This window comes from Rhodnius prolixus, unplaced genomic scaffold (assembly GCF_049639745.1).
Source record: "Rhodnius prolixus isolate KJV_2025 unplaced genomic scaffold, Rpr scaffold_8, whole genome shotgun sequence".
NCBI lineage: Eukaryota > Metazoa > Arthropoda > Insecta > Hemiptera > Reduviidae > Rhodnius > Rhodnius prolixus.
In genome coordinates this window covers 2,062,809-2,080,747 of record NW_027411593.1, presented here as the reverse complement: position 1 = coordinate 2,080,747, position 17,939 = coordinate 2,062,809, and the positions used below count along the sequence as shown (strand labels likewise).

The following is a 17,939-nucleotide window of genomic DNA, read 5'->3' as shown; positions in this document are numbered from 1 at the left end:
AAAAGAAGCACAACTGTTGCTGAAGCGCCCCCCCCAAAAAAAAACTGTTGCTAAACACAACACTGATTAAGAACACTATAAACAAATGACTTTAAATTTATCTCAGTCAGTGAAATTCTCTTTTCCAATGTTCGGACTTCTCCAGTATTCATGAATCCACTCATACTGGCACATTATTACAAAATAAGAATTGAATCATTTTTTTTTTAAAAGTCAGTCAGGGGCAATTTATTATAAAAGTATTTAAGAGAACAAATTTTAATTAAAAAATAATGTTTCCCCTTGCTAGAACCAGAGGGAAAAAGAGGAGCTCTCCTGGTTAGAAATAAAGATTTAAAAGACAAAGCACTTAATGACAAAGCAGGAAAAACTTCGGCACAATCAAGACTTAACCTCCACCCACCTCTTGTCGTCTGATATTTTTTAATTAATAAATCTGTTCAGATTTTTTTGTTCCTTTCAACGTTCTTTTTACTTTTCGTTAAAAATATTTTTCCGAAACTCGAGCAGAAAATTTGCACTTTTCCAAATGGTTACCGAGTTTTGTAAAGTATTTCTATACATCGTGAACTTATTCTCTACTCTGAGTAAAGTGAGAACTTTCTGCAGGCTGAAATAATATATATACACGAGGTCTTTAAATTAAGTAATGATACTGATTTTTTTAAAATTTGTTTATTCAAAATGAATTACAATTCTATATTGTCACCTTCAAACTAACTCCCTTCTGAAGCCACACAGCGCTGGAGACGTTTCTTCCACTCCTCATAGCAGTGCTCGAACTCCGATACTGGAATAGCTTTCAGCTGGTCGGTTACAGCCGTCAAGAATGTTTTCGACTGTGCACAAAATGAGTTCCATTGAGGTGATTTTTGCAACTTCGGGAAGAGAAAAAAAGTCACAAGGACTCAAGTCAGGCGCTTTAAGGAGGCTGGAGGAGCCACAGGAATGTTTTTACTGGCCAAAAACTCTGTTTATTGAAAAATTGCTGTGTGTGACAAGGAGCATTATCGTGATACAACAACACCCACTTGTTTCTTGATGTTTGATCTCACACGAATGGACCCTTTTTCGAAAGTTTTTCCAAGAACCTCTCAGTAAAAGTGTTGATTGACCGTTTTTGACCTTGAGGTAAAAACTCTTTGTGGACGATTCCGTGGATATCCAAAAAACAAAACAGCATGCATTTGTTCTTCGACTTCGATAATGCTTCTTGTCACACAGCAATTTCAATAAACCAGAGTTTTTGGCCAGTAAAAACATTCCTGTGGCTCCTCCAGCCCCCTTAAAGCGCCTGACTTGAGTCCTTGTGACTTTTTTTCTCTTACCGAAGTTGCAAAAATCACCTCAAGGGAAGTCATTTTGTGCACAGTCGAAAACATCCAGCTGAAGGCTATTCCAGTATCAGAGTACGAGCACTGTTATGAGGAGTGGAAGAAACGTCTCCAGCGCTGTGTGGCTTCAGAAGGAAGTTATTTTGAAGGTGACAATATAGAATTGTAATTCTTTTTTAATAAAATTTTTTTAAAAAATCAGTATCATTACTTAATTTAAAGACCTCGTATATTTTCTTATCAAACAATGTATTTCTGGGTGAAAAAAAGTGAAAAGCTAAAAATCTGCACGATACCAAAATTCTCAAGGAAATAATTGTTAGAAAATTCAGAAAAAAATACAATAAAATACAATTTGACAAAGAATAAACAAACAAATAATGTGGGCGGAGCTAAAGTCGAAGACAATTGTAAAACTAATATGCTTTGGTTTTAATTTTGTAAAAGCAATATGGCTGAATGAATATGATTGCGAGAGTGACTATGTAGGCAGGGGATAATAATGGAACAAAAGCTACGCTAATGTCTAAGGAGTTCCTCTGAGATAGAGAGCTTCAAAGCTCTAACCACGTTTAGCCTTCATTTAATGTAATTTCTTTAAGAGAACAACTTCTTCTTTCCAACATTTACCATCGTATTAATTTTTTAACTACATTACGGCAACAATGAGGTATGGCCGGCCGGAAGTAACTTGAAAAAAAAGAAAAGAAAAATATTGTTGGAATAGATTTTTTTAAAAAAATTGTTCCATCTTAGCACAGTTAATCAAATTGTAATTCTTAAATTTGTTTAAAACTTAGGCCTTTTATTAACCTTTTCCTTTTAATTACCTTGGCTATAAATAGACAGAGTGGGGCAACCTCGCACTCTCTCACTCTCAGATGGGGCAAAGGGGGGGGGGGCAACGAAAGTTATAAATACGACTTTATTGATTTATTGGTTGTAGATTGGATTAATATTTGTGTTTGCTTCCTTTTTACAGTCAAATAATGGGCCCATTTTAAAACTAAATTTAGGGAATAAAGTTCAACTTTTAACAACAAGAGATTTAACAGCTGTTCCATGGGTGCCTAAATCACACGACTGCTTTTGTTTTACTACAAAATCTGCAATTGTTAACCTATACATCTCCTTCTAATTTAGAATTTCAATGCACATGGTAATTTTGTTTCCGGCGCCTGAACTGCGATGTTTATCCGGCGCCATTGATTTTGGCCAAGAAAAAGGCAAAACATTTCCTGTTCTTTAGCGCGAAATCTACATTTATTAGAATTTTAGCAACAAAATTTAACCTATCTTAACCAGTTAAGCGTGGACTTTAGTTTAAAAAAAAAAAAAAAAAAAAACTCCCACAGTGTGCGGAAATTAAAATCAAGACAATGACGTGTATACACGTGTTGAACGCAGGGCAAAAACAACCAAAAGTTTACAATAGTCCGTAATAGTTATTGTGCAAGCGACTTTTTCTGCAATCTCTCTGGGGGGGGGCTTACAGATTACCAGAGCATTCTGTGCTCATTCAAAAATCTTGCACCGCTTCACGTATGAATTGCCCCTAGTTAACTAGGGACGCACAAGAGCTTTGCACAAGGAAGAAAAGAGCTTTTTGAATTCTGTGCAAAATGAAATCATGCTCTGAGACTGAGGTCTGAACCTCTATCTAAGGTAAAAAAACGGGCATTGCACAAGGGTTGAGAGCTTCTATTTGTGTGCGTAATTCCCCAATCTCTAATGCGGGAGACCAAACATGTACCAACCACTTATCATTTGGCTGGCTCCCTCCACCTCCCTCCGTATAAAATACTTGGCAGTTCTATTGGGTAAGATGAAGGAAACTTCCCAACAAATAATATTCTTATTGTATTTTTATTAAAATTTCGAGTTTTTTTGTAGTTAATGGCAATTTTATATTTTTGTCACAACGAGTATACACGTCGAACGCGCTTAACTCGGTTAATGGTGTAACTTTCAGACTAAACTTAACATTTAAAGGGCAGAAACACTTCAGAGGATATCTTGGAACTAGCTAGCCTCAGACCCATGCTGACTGAATCTGCCCTTAAGTTTTCTTATGTTTTAAAAGGGCAAAAATCATCAACCCAGGGGTTTTTCATTGCAGGCTAAATGAAAAATTGTGTCTGCAAAGGCCACGCTATTTGTCGGCTTAGCGATTGATTTGGGTACGTTAAGACCAGGGAGAGTTAATAAAACGAAGACGCCCTAAAAATATAAAAACTTTGGACCACGTACAGAGGGAAAGGTTTAAGGGTTGAACACGTAACACGCAGGGATGGTACAATAAGTCTCTATGGTTACAATGCCTAGTGAATCAGTACTGGTCACCTAATAAACATAAGCCGTAGAACAGTAAATTGTCAAAAAAGACTTTTAGAGATGGGCCATAACCAGGACAATTCCACGAAAACTCCGGAATTCCGAAAACGGAATACCATAAAAAAAAAAAATCATTTACTTCCTGCAGAAAAAACAATAAAGGAAATTTGGCACGATCACATCACTTCCACAAAAACCAGTGGTGGGAGAAAGCCACATGTTGGCACGTACCTAATTTGCATATAGAAAGTCTGGAAACAATGGAATTAGGTCAGAAATGTTAGAGCCAATCACTGTTAATTGTATTAAAAAAATAAAATAAATATTAAAAAATGCATATTGGTGCATTCTGTTGAAATTGAACAATAAGCTAAAGTAGGTTATTATCAAGTGGTAGGAATGGTAAAGGCAACAAACGCTATAGGCTAAAGAACCACCCATAGAAAAGTGGTAAAAAAATTACCCCACGAAGGCAATGTTAAGAGGAGCCCCTCCAACATTTTAGTGAAAATTTTCTTTTACCTCAGTAATTCCATTCAAACGGTAGAATCATGTTAAAAAGAAAATGGCAAGCTTCTAAAGGGAAAATGTATTCTGATAAGATTTAGCTTTTCTTTTTTTTCCACCACTTCTATAAAAGTAAATTGTAGAAGTGATCACCACTGTTCACAATAAAAGTTGGAAAAATCAATGTAAACACGTTGGAAAAATAGTTCAGACTCTGTCCTTAAATGTGACAAAATAGGACATTGAATGCTTTCCCATTTTCTTCTAGTTTTCACTATTGGAACGGAAAAATAAATGTTTTGATGTTGTTTACACGTTGTTGTGAACATCTAGACTTTAACTTACAACACTAGATATCCTAACTTATACCATATTAAATTCTATTTCAAAAAACACATTGAATTCTTACTAGCATTACCCAAATTTTTTTTAACACTGCAAAATTATTCTCCTTTATAAAAGAGTAAAGTAATCGCCTATTTTTTCAGGCAGGCTTTACGTCCAACTACCAATTAGGTGTCTTGAACGGAGGCGACTAGCTAAATATACTCTACTATAAATTTCTTGTATTAATCATTAAATAAAATCCAAGGCCTAAGACCGGGAACCGAACTCACTAAACCAACAATACATCTTAGCATTGCGGGTCTAGCCTATAATCGCCTAACATATTTTACTGTAAATTTCTCATATTAACTATTAAATAAAATCCAAGGCCTAATCTAAGACCGGGGAATCGAACCCACTAACCAACAATACATCTAAGCATTGCGGGTCTAGTCTATTAACCGCTCGGCTATCGTGGCGCCTTATTCTCGTTTAATCTACCATCCGTTCTCGGGATGCCCTAAAAGACGAACTTTCCAAATAGAAGCTATTGATCTAAAATGCATGTAGAGCATTTGTCTAAGAAAAGCCAATCGCAGGAAAGTGGAAAACCCATTGAGAGAGAAGTACTCCGAGCGGGGAGGAGGGGAATTACATCGAATTCCCTGGTGATACCAAATCGAAATATAAAGTTTTAGTTTCCTGCTTCTTGTTGTTAACACACTGAGACACACACAAAGAGAGAGCGGAAGTAGAAGAAGACTGGCTTCCTGTGACCCATGGATCCGTGAAAACGGGTTTTCCAGGGGGAGAAATAAAGGAAAGCTAGTTTTTTTTTTCTTTTTGGTCATGCAGATAGTTCGTGCAAAACTAGGGGGAATGGAAATTTCAAAAATATTGATTTTCTTTCTGCTGTTTCATTCCATGTACATACACACGAAAGTATGAAGTACGAAGTACTGGGGTTGCGTGGAAAGTGAACATAGGGCCAAGTCCGCTCAGGGACTTCACTAATGCCTGCATACACGCGGCTTATAACCTCGCTCCCAATACTTCCAAGGCTGAAGGAAAAATTTATTACCTTGGGGGTTTTTCCCCAGATGATTTAAAGATTGCTAAAACTAATCCATAATAAAACTTACGGCGCATTTATGTTTACGAGTGTGTGTGTGTGTGTGAAGGTAGTTTTTTCACGTACTAAGACATGGGTACTTCCGTCCTTTATTAAGATGGGAACAGGAACCATTTGGAGACGATCCTTACATGCATGAGTGTGAGCAAGCAAGAATACTAAGTAAAACATGGGACAATCGTAGGCGCCACGGTAGCCGAGCGTTTAAGAGACTAGACCCGCAATGCAAAGATGTATTGTTGGTTAGTGGGTTCGATACCCCGGTCTTAGGCCTTGGATTTTATTTAATGGTTAATAAACGAAATTTACAGTAAATTATGATTGCTAGTCGCCTCCGTCCACGAGTAGCATCTAACGGAGGCGACTAGCAATCATAATTGAGCAAAACACATAATTGAGTAGTTGGACGTAAGGCCTGCCTAAAAAATAAAAAACGATGTAAATGAAGTTCAACTACCAGTGCGGACTAATTTTAACTTCCTCTTGCTACTATTCTCACAGCTTACGGCCAGCTAATTTACAAATTCACTTTCAAATTCTATTCCTAGCAACACTATACAGTTGGCAATGGAAAGGCACGTCAGAGGAAAGCCTAATTAACCTCTTACGGAAGTACTAAAGCGCATAGATAATCCAATATTCCCGGAACAATGTTTTAAATACAAATTACAGATCCCAGTTTATGCAAAAAGCTTAAAATTCTTGCAGATGTTTTAGAGGAAACCTTAAAATCGATTCGGTAACGTGATGCTTCCGGTTGATCGATATTTAAATAAAACCTAATTTTTAAGGGGAAAATATTAATAAACACTGGAATATAATTTTCTGTGAGTTTTCGTTTTTGAATACACACACACAATAATTAGTAAAAACTACTTTTCCGGGCCTGGGAAATTTTACGTCCATAAAAGTTAATTCCGGTAAAACTGCAAATAGGAAATCAACACGATTACTAAGAGAGAGACAGAGAGAGAGAGTAGTGAAAATTAAATGCGGAAATTGAGTTCACTCTGGACTGGGATTATTCATGAGTGAATACAATGAAAAGCAGAGGAGAATGGCCGCTGTATTTAGTGCGAGAGGAGGGATGTATGATCTGTGATCCTTACCAGCTAACGGGATGTGCTCTACCTTCACCGGCCTGTCCCACATAACGGGCCACTTTATTACCCTCTCTCGCTACCACCAAATCTCTCAGAAATCATCTCTTATTTATACTATAACTAATCTCTCTCCAGTGCATTCTCTTACAATTGCTCTTACAACAATACCTTTACCTTTACGATTGCTCTTACAACAATAAGTCACTTATTTACTTCTAATATTTGTTTCTTTGTTATTTTATTTCTCATAAAAAAGTTTGGACGACGGAAATTTCTTATTAAAAACACGCAGCTATCACAAAATTGCCGAGGACAGAGACTTCCCGTAATTGATGATTCACTGATGATTCAATTGATGATATTGATGATTTCACTTGCACACAACCTGGTGTATGATGGACAAACAGATTGGCAATCGGAAAAGATTTCAAAGTAATTTGGGGGAAAAAAAAGGTAAGCGTCAAGAGCTTTAATTGCTCAGCTTCCGTTTTAAAGAGGAAGGAGATATGTGTTGGAGAGTAGCCAATAGACTCGGAAGCCAGTGCCAATGATGTACCATCCTTTACGACAATCCCTAAAAGAAATAAAAAAGGGAATGTTCAACTCATTCAGGGTTCTAGAAACCTAATTGTGGAAGCCTAAACTACGAACCCAGGAGAAACCCCTCAAAGATAAAGGTTGTAGATGGATTGGTAAGCATCAGTTAGTCAAGAGATGACCAAAGAAAACCATCTTGGACATGTTATTCTTTCGTACTGGTACCAAGTGAGTGCACTCAGCCGATCAGTATTCTGGAATAAAATATCAGTTTCAGAAACTAAAAGGGTCTATGGAGGATATTATATTCTCCTCTAGCCTAGCATTATCCAGGAATTCTAGTTCTTCATTTATGGTCTGCCAGAAAGTTGCTGAGGAAGACGATAGGGGAAAAAAACCACAAAACTACAACTCATTGTTGTAGTATTCAATCGATTGAATCGATAGCAAGAAGTACGTATTTATCTCCACTTGATTGATCTTTGCAAAAGAATCGACCCTTTTTTTCCTTTTTGCGTTCTCAGTATTTTTTTTTTAGTGTCTTCTGAATCGATAGTATATTTAAGGGTAATACATACAAGAGAGCGCCTTTATCGATTTAATTTCTTTAGGGGGGCCCAACTGAATGCGGAATTACCATAAGTCATGTGAGTGATTCTCTCTCCAGACTGTTTACCAATTCCACGAATTGGAAACGTGAACTTTCAGCATTTTTACTTAAGTAATACAACACTTATTACATAATGTAATGTTATATAATAAATTCTAAACTCTACAGAAATTGTTTTAGTTAGAAAGATTAATAAAACTCACTCCCTAACTTTTATTATTAGTATAAATAATAATGTTCTACATATATACAAGGAAGTTATAACTTAAATATACAAAGTTATGTGTAACTTCTAACTTCCCATCAGAATCAACAGTTTAAGTTGAAATTATGTTTGGCGAAAGTCTAACGTTATTACGTTCCACATGGATCGGAGTCTTTGGAGTGAATATAAATATGTATATGGTGAAGCTGATGTGGTTTCCATGCACACGTTATCTGATAAGGAGAAAGGTAAACCACCCCGCACGACTTTCTCTAATTCTAATTACTGGATTTCTGAATGTATCTTTCATACTAATACTGAACTATGCTCCTGGACATGTTTAAGTTGAATCTGCGCAAAGTTTAAAAAGAATCTTGAATTTACTTTCGATGAATTACAGTCGAGTTTCGAAGCAAGAATTTTTTCAAATCTAGATAGAGAAAAATGGAGAAAGTACAAGAATGATCAAGAACTGGTATTTCAATTAGGTAAATCAATGTATTTGTAATGGACGGAACATTAAGAAAACAAAGAAAAACAGAAAACAAAAGACATTAGAACAATTAAGGTAAAACAATGAATTCAGTTTAATTGGTAAAATGAGTTTTAAGAAATAAAAGCAACCAAAACAACGCTGTGAATAAAGAAGATAGATCTCGAAAACACAACAGCAAAAAACTTCTTTTAAATCACTACCAGGTTCGAACGATCAATACAATTAAACTGGACGGAAACCCCTCTCATGACTTCCTTTTACTACATCCTGTTAGCTTCTAACTTTACCATTTTTTACGCAACGACTTCCGGATTGCCAAAAAAAAACATATTTACTCTTCTTTACTAACAATATCCAGATTCTTTCCACGTAGTATTGCACGCAACAACACTAGATAGAGGGACAGTACTCAGAACCATCCTCAGCATTGCCCCAACAAGGTTAGCCCCAGGGGAAACAAAATCAAATACAAATTATAGATTTAAGTGTATGCGATGTATTTATGAAGTTTAGGCAAAAAATCGTAGGCACTATTTCCGGTAAGGAACTTCTAGCTACAATCGGAATTCCGGAAATTCGTTAAATATTTTTTAATACCAAGTGGCAGTTCCATAATTCCAGTAAATTAGCACTTTAGATGAACTTCTATCCAATCCTCTGCTCCTCGAATATGAATGCTATGAGTATTAGCTTGGAAGAAAAGTGGTAGGACAATTTTCCGAGATTTTTTAAAGAGGAAAATCCGTTTAAAGTACCACTTCCGGTAGGGCGATCTTGGCGGCTAGTCGGGGCACGAGGTGGGAAACTAACGAAATATGAGCTTCCTGTAATGTTTTCCTTTTCCAGTATCGGACACAAAGTTTTCCGGATGGAAATCACAATACTTCGTTTCAGAGAAAAAAAAAACAGATACACATTTCCCGGACCACTGGAATGTTTTTATTTTAATTTATTTTTTCAGACTCTAGCTCACCATACGTAAAACAAACATTCTCTCTTTACACAAAGCCATGTTCAGCTGACACTGAAAAGAATGCTATTAAAAGATATTTTAAATCACGTTAATTGGTTTGTAAGCACTTGCCTCAAAAGCACCTAGAACGCGTGGTAACAGTCCAATTCTGTTTTAAGACCATACTCCTTGAACTAACTTAACAGAATTCCTACCTGTAACCACAAAACCAATTATGCTCTGGCTAAATAGTCAGCACATACCTTCCTGTCATCCAGGGAAACTCTGCGCAATGACTAATTCCAGGTAATAAAAACCTGTAGGCGAGTTAGTTATTAATGGCAGGACTGAGTGACGTCATACCTAGCATTCCTCCCTTTATGACGTTGAAATGGAATGCACACTAAATAGTTTGGGACATTTCTGAAGCCGGAAAAGCTGTGCTAGCTTGGAGTTAACAATGAAAATAACGTGGTTTTTTTTTAAAAAAAAAACGTTTGGAGGGAAATACACGATGTTCTCTTTTCGATCCTGTTTCGAGTTTCTCTTTCGAGATTAAATTATTATTATTATTTTTTTTTGGCGCATCAACAGCTGAGGTTATTAGCGCTCGGAGCTTTTTTTCAGTGCACTGCCGGCCTCCGGACAGTGAGCTGTAAGAAGCTCCTAGGAAGAGAAAATCTAAGGGTCACCAGCTGGATTCGAACCCGGGACCTCCGCGTGGGAATCGAGTATGCTAACCACATAGCTAATCTCTCCCCTCCAGATTAAAACTTACAAATTTTGATTTATGATCTGAATTTGAAACATATTGAAATCTCATTAACTATTTTATTACCTGTTTTTCTCGAGATAGTTCCTTTTTTTTAGCTACTTCCGCTTATAATTTTTATAAAAGTAAAGTAATCGCCTATTTTTTCACGCGGGGCTTAACGTCCAACTACCAATTAGGTGTCGTGGACGGAAGCGACTAGCAAACATACTTTACTATAAATTTCTTTTGATTAACCATTAAATAAAAATCCAAGGCCTAGAGACCAAGAATCGAACCCACTAAACCAACAATACATCGTAGCTTTGCAGGTCTAGTATCTTAACCGCTCGGCTACCGTGCGCCTATATAATTTTTAATAATAATAGGGCTTATGACTGTGAGATTTACATTAAAACAAAGTAATAAGGTACTCAACAATGTAACATTGTAGGATACAGAACCGTAATTACTTTACAAATGATTCTTCGGAAGATAACCTATCTATTTCCGCCAGAATTACCCGTACTAGAAAGGTTTCTAGACTGAACATGGGTTCAATAAGAAAGCAAGACTGGGTTTAAAAGAGATATTTATACTTTTTTTGGGGGCCAAAAATCAGAAAACATTTTTGACAATGTGAGCCCAAAAAAAATCATAATCAAATTGTTGATGTAAGCAGAAGTGAAGGAAAATGTCCTAGAAAAAGGTTTAATAATAATAATAAAAAGAATACTACTACTAATAGTAATAATAGTGTTGTATTGAAACAAAAAGAACATATTTACAATACGAACAGATTACAAACACAGGCGTAGACTCCAGAGTCCGTCCGCCAAGTTGACCAAGTTGTCTAGTGCAAAAATAAAAGTTAATAACTAAAGATGTTTACTTTTTTTACTTCAAATAAATTTACAAAATATAAATATAATAAACTAAAATTGTACTTTTAAACCCTATACTTCCATACTTGCCGCTACTTAATATACAAAACAAATAAAAGCGAAAATATATTTTAAAATAAAACTTAAAACTGAGTTGTTACTTTAAAAGGAAAGCAATTAAATTATAATACTTTCATTCAACTAAAGATTAAACTCGTTCATCAGAAAACTTCTATATTTCCAGGCATACTCGGTGTATTTATATAAATTTTCCCAACTATAATCACCATTCAGATATTTTATGACTTCATCAACACTTATAAATTTATTACCTATAACCACCTCACTGCTGCAAAATTGGAGAAAGTCCTAAAAAGTGTACCAAATTTTCTATTTGCATTTAGATTTTACTCAATGCGCATCTATGAGCTCCCTCTTCTCTACTGAGATGTTATAATTTAAGTACATCGCCTCGTCCCTCAACTTCAAGATTGTCGTGACATCATCCGAACACTGTTTACATCATTGATACAAATGATTTTCAAGTAAATTAGTTTATTAAACGTTTATACAGAGTATGAGATCTCGACTGATTAGCGTTGCACATGTAAGTTTTGTCTAAATTCTAGATTTACCCCTTCTAAAAAGTTTTCAAATGAATCTAGATTATTACTATTTATATTATAACTAGCTGTACCCGTTCACACGTTGCTGTGTTTGAACAAAAAGGCAGTTTTGATACCTCAAACATAATTTATTAATGACCAAATGTATACAATACATCGAAATGAAAATTAACAATAAAATTATCCCTACTTCAGAGTACAGTAGTGTCCGTGCAAAGGTATCATTTCTACATAATGTGAAAAATGCAGTTAATGTTGTTGGCGGTGGTGACATTGCTCTTGCAGGTACATTTTCTGATGTAAAATACACACGCTGTCCATTTTCAAGATGTACTGCTAAATGAACAACCGTTGAATATCGTTCATGAATGGAAAATGATATTCAGGTAATACGCCATACAGCCTCATTGCTACATATGAAGCGTCCCAGTTGATATTGGGTGACTACATCGTTAGATGCAGTTGTATTTTTCACTCCAAACACTGCCACATCGCTTCCTTTGTTCACATATTTGCAAATATATTTTATAGCTTTCACTGAATTGCAGTACCCAACATTTATGTGTGCGTAATACGTTTTTAGTAGTAATGGAGAATATGGTACTACCCAACGATTATCAACGTCAATAGTATTGTTGAGTTCTTTTAGTTTAATGGATTTTCCACCATGTACGGTATAATTTATTCTCGTATTAATAATTGCAAAAAACTGTTTTTCATGGTTTTCATGGTTACACTTTTAACAAATATTACTAATTAAATGTTATTTTGATATTTTCGGGATATTTGTTTGGGTGCACCTAGAACCCCAACTATGATTTTAAAAAAACTTTGCAAAAACCTTCCCGGGGATATACCTAATAATTTCCCAAATTTTCACGGCGATTGGATGTATGGTTTTTGAATCTATCGAGTACAGACAGATAGACACACATTCATTTTTATATATATAGATTAAACATTGACAATCCATATTGATAACATAACTCAGTCCAAGAAAAAGTTTAAGGTAGAATGCCGCAGCAACTAACAAGAGTAGGAATCGATTTTTGGGGGGACAAGACTAGCCAGTAATTAGTAGAAATGTTTTATTTCATCAGAAGAATATAAAACTCACCAGTAACCTCAAAACAGCGAAACTACTTCTGACATTTAAAATACCTATTAGGACATGAGATAAATAAATTTATCATTTAAAAAAAAGAAGTAAAATTCTCCAGTTTGAGTAAAAAATAAATTAAAAAAAAAAACTTTACATCACCAGTATTTGAACTCTAAACTTTTGCATGACAAAGGTCACGAAGGTGAATTGTGGTTTTAGTCACGAAAGTTTTGGTTTCTAATAAAAAATAAATAATAGAAAGTATTTTAGGCTTTGTTTAACTGCAAAAAAGAGACAAACAGACAGACGGACTAAAAGAGAAAGATCCCTCCATTTTTCAATTTATTCCGTTCTTTTAATTATTTTTTAATTTATTTAAATAGACAGAAGCAAAAATAGTTCTTCGTGATCACTAAGTTTAAAAAATAAAATTTCCTTTTGCTTTAAAATTACTTTTTAAAAGAACAAAAAACAGGCTTTTAAACAGATTTATTACTTTAATTACAGCAATAAACAATTTATAGATAATTTATTAATTGACACTATTTGGGTAGCAGATTTATAAAAGCAAATTGTCACTTAAAATACTTGACATCAAACATTTAATATAACTACTACAATATTGGCTAGTAAGTAAAGTAATCGTCTAGATTCCAGGCTGGGGCTTTAAGTCCAACTACCAATTAGATATCATGGACAAATAAAAAGTGCGCGGGATTCGAACTGGGGGATCTCCCACTTAGAAAGTCACGCTCATAAGCACTAGAACAACGTCGCCCTCTATATTATGTGGAACTGTAAGAGATAGAAAGTCACGCTCATAACCACTAGAACAACGTCGCCCCTATATTAGGTGGAACTGTAAGAGATAGAAAGTCACGCTCATAACCACTAGAACAACGTCGCCCCTATATTAGGTGGAACTGCAAGAGATAGAAAGTCACGCTCATAACCACTAGAACAATGTCGCCCCTATATTAGGTGGAACTGTAAGAGATAGAAAGTCACGCTCATAACCACTAGAACAACGTCGCCCCTATATTAGGTGGAACTGTAAGAGATAGAAAGTCACGCTCATAACCACTAGAACAAAGTCGCCCCTATATTAGGTGGCACTGTAAGAGAAAGTAAACAATCTGATGTATTGGACTCGGACTTTTTGAATTAGGCTAAGCACACGTTAAGTATAAAGCATGGATGCCCGGTGCTAATAGATCTGCAAAAGAAATTCTGGAGTCTGGCAATGAATCTCCCTCACTATCGCCCAAAATCGATACACTTCTAAAGGGAAGCCCTTAATAAACTCTGTCTTATCTTCCCAGTCTCAGCGGGCGTACCTGAAGGCTCTGCATTCTTAGTCCTGCATTACCTATGTTAATCTCATTCATAAAAACTCGCCTTACACCTTTAACGACCTCAAACAGGACTGATACAATCGAGCCAATCGGCTCAATAAAGGGAAATTCCAAAACAAGACCACAAATTGGGGGAGAGCACATACAAACTGAAGCCATCATGTTCACCAAAGATCGACCGCACATTACACGGACGTTATGCCAGAACTTCAGTACCCTAGGACAACTAACTATTTAACCATACTAAACTTAGGCAACAGCACGCATAAATGGCACCTGCTCGCCAGTAATAGGGTTCCTGGTTTCCAGCCACACCTGGAATTCCAATAAGCACTCCAGAGATTAACTCTTTAGTTTTGGCAAACTGTGAACTGACCGTCAATCCGCCAGAAGTTGTAAACAGGTGGTGGGGATGCATTTTAGGTTCAGCTACCTGGCTGAATACTTCAACTCTATTTTAGTACTTGTGAAGTTGAAGGAATCAATTCTTAAAGGTGCATTGCCCACCTGAACGACCTCAGACCTGTTGTTGGGGTTACCTAATCCTCACTACCTGCTCCTTTCTCTAGCAACCCACTACTAGCAAGTGAAGGCAGTTGGACCGAGCAAATATTCAATTCTCAATTTTCACAATGGAAGTATCTGTTTTTTGTGGGTTTTCCTCAGAGAAAGTTGTTTCTACAAATTCATCCTCAAAAAATCGCAGAAAGTTCCACTTCGATATTTCGCTTAAGGGAAAGAAAAACCACAATAAAATTTTCATCAAAATCCAGTAAAGTGGAAGTGCCACTTTACGATTTTCAGTGTTTCAGAATTTTCTCGGAAACTGCCCGAATGATTTTAGCTCTAGTTGCGAATACAGAGTCTAGAAACTTAATTCATTTGCCCAGGGAAACTCGATTAAGGGCGCGAAAGGGTAAGGGAAATTAATTAACGTCTAAAAATAATCTGCCGATAGTTTTTTTTCTTTTATTGTGGAAAGCCAAAGACCAAAACAATTGAATAAAAGAAATTCGTGAAAAAGACTGGAGCTCATCCTTTGTTTTTTCTATTTTGCCGACAAAGCAGCACAACTGCAGCATTTCCGTTCTGAGAGGGAGTAAAAAGTTATATCAAAGGATTTACAGTAGAAATAAAACAGGAAATGATTCAAACCACAACCAACTCTGGTGGATTTTATTGAAAGTGCTGATCTCAAACTATGGCTCTCTAAGATGATTGGATGATTCAGTAATAAACATCCGCTGAGCCGTCCAGAGATTAGCTAATAATAGCATCATCTAAAGTACTTCTGTCTTACAGGAATCTTGTCTCATCTAAATTAAAAGCACTTCTTTCCGTGTCGCTGACATCATCAAATTCCAAGACAAGGAACAAACACCACCAGAACCTCAAATGACACTCAGCTAGCAAAGAGTCTTCATGCGATACAGATGAAGTATAATCAACAAATATAAACAAAAATCTCAAATAAATCTACACAAAACCAGAAAAATCGAAAACAGCCTCCAAGCTTGTGAAAGTGAAAGAAATAAACTCAAATAAACCAGCCAAACCGGTTTATCTAGAGTTAAAGAATATTTCGTGCAAACGACTAAACTGGATGCGTTGTATCTACATTAGTGTCTATCTGGATGTTAATCTTCCCGTGGGTATTCGTCTAACCGCACTTGTTCGGTCCCGAGGGAATTCCAAACCTCTTTCTCTCGCAAACACCTAATTACCGAGTGTGAGAATAGCAACCAAAAGAAGGACTATTTTTACGTCAATCGAACTTATTCGACAATCAACTTTAAAATCAAAGTCACAGATTCAACTTTTTTTTTAAACATTTCATAAATGTACATTTACTAGTAAAATGGTTCAAAGAAAAGCTATAAAGCATTTTCCAAAACCTTTCCATTGTTTGGGCTTCTTTTAACAATGTTTGTAATCCCCGGAAAAACCCAAGGAAAACTACTGGTAAAAAAAAGTAACTTCCGCATGTAATAATTTTTCTTTTTAGAAACTTGCAATAAACGAATAAATTCATTAAATGGCGTTTTATTTCGAGAATTTCAAATTTTTACTGAAACATTAGCGTCAATTTGTAAAAACTGTTGAAAGACAGTGCTAAATTTTCCAACAGTAAGGACATTGACTACATCAATGTAAAGAGGAGATCAACAGCGACTTTTCATTAAGGAAATCCTCCGAGAAGCAGGAAAAAAGAAATGAAAAGAAAATTCCACATTTACCACTAAATTATAAATTTTTTCAATCCTTATAATGTGTATTTAATGGCGTTTAGACGCACGCTAAACTGGGCCCTTTTAGAGAGACTTGACCCAATAACCCATCACAAAGGATCGCCAGGATATTGCCGAAGAAAAATTTTTGCAACCGCAACTGATAATGTTAAATGTAAGTTACTTAGCTTACTTTAGTCGAATTCCACCCACAAAATGTTTCATATTCAATCTCTGATGATGGCTGTAAACCTGAATTCGGCCGGCCATAAATGCAAAGAACATGCGTACTAAAGTAGGATAAAATTAGGGATATTTAAGAAAATCATTGGATTGCGACCTATTTGATAAAATCAAATTTAATCTTACGATAATTTTTTGGGTTTTAGATAGTGTACTGCCTGTTTATAGTAAGATTCCTATTTCTTTAAGGGGCGGACCCAAAGCAACATGATCTCTGAACTCACTTCTTGCAAGAACCTCAAAAGTAATGCACTCGTACTGCCCCCTCCAAAAAATAAAAAATATTTGGCAATCAAAAGTCATCTTAATTTTTTTTTTATTTCCCTTTTTACCTTTAGTAAAACATCGATGTTATTAAAGTAAAGACACATACCTTTCACTAGAAGAGATGCGAACAGCACCACATAAAAACTCCCTGACATTGTTAATAGTTTTTCTTTTCTTCTCCAAAACTATAGAAAAAGCGCACAAATAAGTTTTCACCTCTTTTTTCGGTGTTTAAAGAGAAAAATCACTTTTATTTAACACACAGAATTTAAAATTTTAAAAACAAAACATGAAAACTGTCACAATAAATTTTTTTCAAATTTTGATCTCACTCACTAAAAATGTAGTCAATATTTTCTTTTTTGGGTAAAAACGAAAACTGACATTAAAAGCTGTTTAAAAAAAAATAAAAAAACATTTAAAAACAAAACAAAGAAATTAAAATGTTAAAACACGTAAATACGACAAACTGTAAGGTTACGGTCTTATAACCAACGAACCCAGTGTTGCTCGTAGCAACGTTGAATTCCAACTGATTTGAGAAGTAGAGCCGCGCCCAAGGTAGTACTTCAGTGGACCACAGTAGAGCGCTAGTCTCGCCACTAGCTGATCCCACCACCCACTCTCCTGGTGGCTCACCTTTTATTTATTTATTTTTTTTTTTTAAATTGGGAATTTGAAGAAAATGTAGAAGGTCCAGGAATTAGAAAGTTTTAAGTACTTTTACTAATTATGTAGTGGAATTTCATATTAGTGGGATGGAGTACAAACCTCTGTGTGCTTGTCGTTAACATTGATACAAACAAACTTTGTAATCGCTTTCGTAAAAAAACAAACAAATGCACATATTAGCCAATCAAAACGTCCCACTATACCACTAACTCGAGTAACCAGCTAGAAAACAATATGAATTCATTTGCTTAAAAAAGTAGTTCAATGAAGGGCG

At 35.6% G+C, this 17,939-nt stretch overlaps 1 protein-coding gene across 6 annotated transcripts in view; it reads right to left on the bottom strand.

The window, feature by feature from the left end:
- The window catches only part of Fas3 (fasciclin 3), a 491,319-nt gene extending 473,781 nt beyond the window's left edge, over positions 1-17,538 (bottom strand). For 3 of the 6 annotated variants that reach the window (XM_074121338.1, XM_074121340.1, XM_074121342.1), the window contains exon 1: positions 17,100-17,536. In XM_074121338.1, the coding sequence (XP_073977439.1) occupies positions 17,100-17,148 (49 nt within the window). In that variant the 5' untranslated portion in view covers positions 17,149-17,536. Of the gene's footprint in view, positions 1-17,099 lie in introns of all 6 variants that reach the window. The other 3 variants (XM_074121337.1, XM_074121339.1, XM_074121341.1) reach the window with 2 other exon arrangements.
- Positions 17,539-17,939: the final 401 nt, after the last annotated feature.